The following is a 3,094-nucleotide window of genomic DNA, read 5'->3' on the forward strand; positions in this document are numbered from 1 at the left end:
CTTCTCCTTCTTCTTCTTCTCCTTTCCTTCTTCTTCCTCCCCCTCCTCCTTTGGGTCCTAGCTATCCCCTGCCCTGGAGTCAAAATCAGACTAGCCTGACTCTCTCCACTTTATCCATTTCATTTTCTCCAAAGCATTTCTCAGTCCCTAAAATCACTGTTGTTTCTGGGGAGTCTTAGCCTTTACCATTATTAGAGCAAGCCCTTGGCGCACAGGCGTTCTCTGCAAGCTCACAGCACCTTAGCTGTGGGCCTGAGTCCCTCTTACTGGGCCTGTAGCTAAATGTGGGCCAGAGTCTGACTGGAAAGAGACAAGCGGTTACAAGGTTCCTGTAACCTTCTGCCCATTGGATGGGCCAGGGCAGGTGAGGGTGGGGGACTGACCCTTCTCCCGTGAGGGCACAGCAGCCTTGGATATGCCACGGGTGGTCTTTGATGGCACTGAGTGTGAGAAATTGGGAGATCTCTGCTGTGGTCATGGAGTCTTTCACATCCTGCTTGTTGGCAAAGATCAGCACTGAAGCATCTTGAAGGGCCTGTGGGCAGAAGATCCGCCCAGGTCAGCCAGCGGCCCCTCCCACAATCCCCCCAGGTCAGCCAGCGGCCCCTCCCACAATCCCCCAGGTCAGCCAGCGGCCCCGCCAGAGCAGCATCCATCCCACAGTCCTCTAGGATCCCTGCCCCACTGGCCCATGCCAGGCGGAACAGAGGGGGAGGCCCACCCTAACATCAGCAACCCATCTAATGAAGCCACAGCTCTCGGAGCACATTTCAACCACTCACGGGATGATTGCAAGAACCTCAGACATTGGTAGTTTTGTTTTTTAGGATTTCCTCCTCCCCCACCCCCCACCCTCATCCACAAACAGGATTTCTCTGTGTAGCCCTGGCTGTCCAGGAACTCACTCTATAGACCAGGCTGGCCTCAAACTCAGAGATCCGCCTGCCTCTGCCTCCCAAGTGCTGGGATTAAAGGTGTGCGCCACCACCGCCCATTTTGTTTTTTCAAAACAAAATCTTACTCTGTAGCCCAGACTGGCCTGGAAGTCAACATGGAGCCCAGGCTGGCTTCAACCTCATGACAATCTGCTTCAGTTACCCAGAATGCAGGCAAAAGCCACCATTCCCACTGTGAGGTAGGATCTAATGATCTGACTTATTAGAAATGAAACAACTTTCTCAGGGTCTCACAATGCTAATGCGAGATTAGCCCTTGAATGATAAACTGTGCACAGTGGTTCTGAGGGCGCTGACAGAACCCTTTATCTGTAGTAAACTAGCTCTCCCCATGTTACAAGGATAGGGCTCTCAAATTAGTATCTCAGAAACGAACCTTAATCCCAGCACTCGGGAGGCAGAGGCAGGCAGATTTCTGAGTTCAAGGCCAGCCTGGTCTACAGAGTGAGTTCCTGGACAGCCAGGGCTGTCTCGAAGAAAACAAAAACAAAAACAAAAGAAAGAAAAGAAATGAACCTCAGAGAGGGTGTGTGACCAGTCTGAGAGCACACAGCTAATCTCACTGGATGGCTTCCTGAGTTGGGGGGTGGGGGGCTTTACCTCATGGGCCAGCATCTTATACAACTCCTCCCGGGTGGTCAGCAGCCGATTCCGGTCTGTACTATCTATCACAAGGATGACAAACTGTCCAGCAAGATTGAGATATGAACTGCAAGCTTTCTTTTCGGTGAACATGCTTCCTACCAATCATTCTGATCATTGGCCTCTGCCCTGCCCGCGTGCCAGCCCTGGGCCCATTTTTAATCACGTTATATTTTATTCTTTGGAGACAAAACTCCAAGTATGTAAACCAGGCTGGCCTGGAGCTTATGAGTCTCCTGTCTTAGTCCCCCAAGTGTTGGGGTTATAGGCACAAATCTTTATCATATTTATATATTTAATTTTTTATTTCTTTTATCTTTTGTTTTTAGGATTCAAAAGTCTTGGGTTGGAGAGATGGCTCAGCGGTTAAGAGCACTGGCTACTCTTCTAGAGGTCCTGAGTTCAATTCCCAGCTACCAACATGGTGGCTCACAACCATCTGTAATGGGATCCGATGCCCTTTTCTGGTGTATCTGAAGACAGCTACAGTGCACTCTAATACATTAAATAAATAAATAAATCTTTTTTTTAATGTCTTACCAGATGCCGCACTGTGTTATTTGACACAGCCTTTATTATAATTTCCTCTCAGCTGAAGTGACCTGAAGTGACCTGAAGTAACCTGCATTCAATTATGTCCCAGGTGGCAGAAGGCTCAGAGCATATAGCAGGTGACTAACAGGCTAACGCTCAGCCACCTCTTTGACCTCCCAGACCTGGCTCCCTCCTTACCTTAGCATTAGAGTAGTAAGTGTCCCAAGTGGAGCGCAGGGCCTCCTGGCCCCCTAGGTCCCACATGAGGAAGTGGGTCTTCTGAAGAACAATTTCTTCCACGTTGCTCCCAATGGTGGAGCAGGTGTGAACAACCTCATTGGTCAGGCTGGGGAGGCAAGAGAAGGCCCTAAGGTCTTTGCCCAGTTCACTCTCAGCTCAGACCCTCTATTCCCAAAGCAGCTGAGTCCAATCCAGAACAACTCAGCTCTGGGTGACCAAGCACTGGGCAAGGCCCATGTCCTGTGGTTGATATGGGGAAAGAAAGGTCTGAGTTTGTCCGAGTGTTGTCTGGCCTGGGACCCCAGTGAAGAGAGGCTCCTAAATCCTCAAACTTGGCAGAGACACCTGGCAGTCTTGTCTAAATGCAGCTTAGGATCCCTAAAACCTGGTGGCTTGCAGTACTTATAAGTCCTGTAGACCACACTGGGATTTTGGGAGCTGTGAAGAAACGGGTCTCAGTGAGGCCATCAGACACGTCCCTGGTTTAAGGACAGAAAAAAAGAAAACTTCTACTTGTTTTCAGTTTGGGGTGGTTTGGTTGTCTTGGGTTTTGTTTATGTTTTGTTTTGTTTTGTGTGTTTGGAGCATGTATGTGTGTGTGTGTGTGTGTGTGTGAGAGAGAGAGAGAGAAAGAGAGAGAGAGAGAGAGAGAGAGAGAGAGAGAGAGAGAGGAGAGAGAGAGGATATAACCTCAAATATGAGATCCTCCTGGCCAAACCTTC

The 3,094-nt window shown here is 49.4% G+C and overlaps 1 protein-coding gene across 1 annotated transcript in view; it reads right to left on the reverse strand.

The window, feature by feature from the left end:
• Positions 1 to 3,094, reverse strand: part of Arl5c (ADP ribosylation factor like GTPase 5C) — a 7,587-nt gene that overhangs the window by 2,223 nt on the left and 2,270 nt on the right. Inside the window, exons 3-5 of the mRNA XM_021213782.1 lie at positions 2,331 to 2,478; positions 1,557 to 1,640; positions 384 to 535 (exon numbers count right to left, since the gene is read on the reverse strand). Coding sequence (XP_021069441.1) covers positions 384 to 535; positions 1,557 to 1,640; positions 2,331 to 2,478 — 384 coding nt within the window. The remainder of the gene's footprint in view (positions 1 to 383; positions 536 to 1,556; positions 1,641 to 2,330; positions 2,479 to 3,094) is intronic.

Source organism: Mus pahari, chromosome 14 (genome assembly GCF_900095145.1).
Source record: "Mus pahari chromosome 14, PAHARI_EIJ_v1.1, whole genome shotgun sequence".
NCBI lineage: Eukaryota > Metazoa > Chordata > Mammalia > Rodentia > Muridae > Mus > Mus pahari.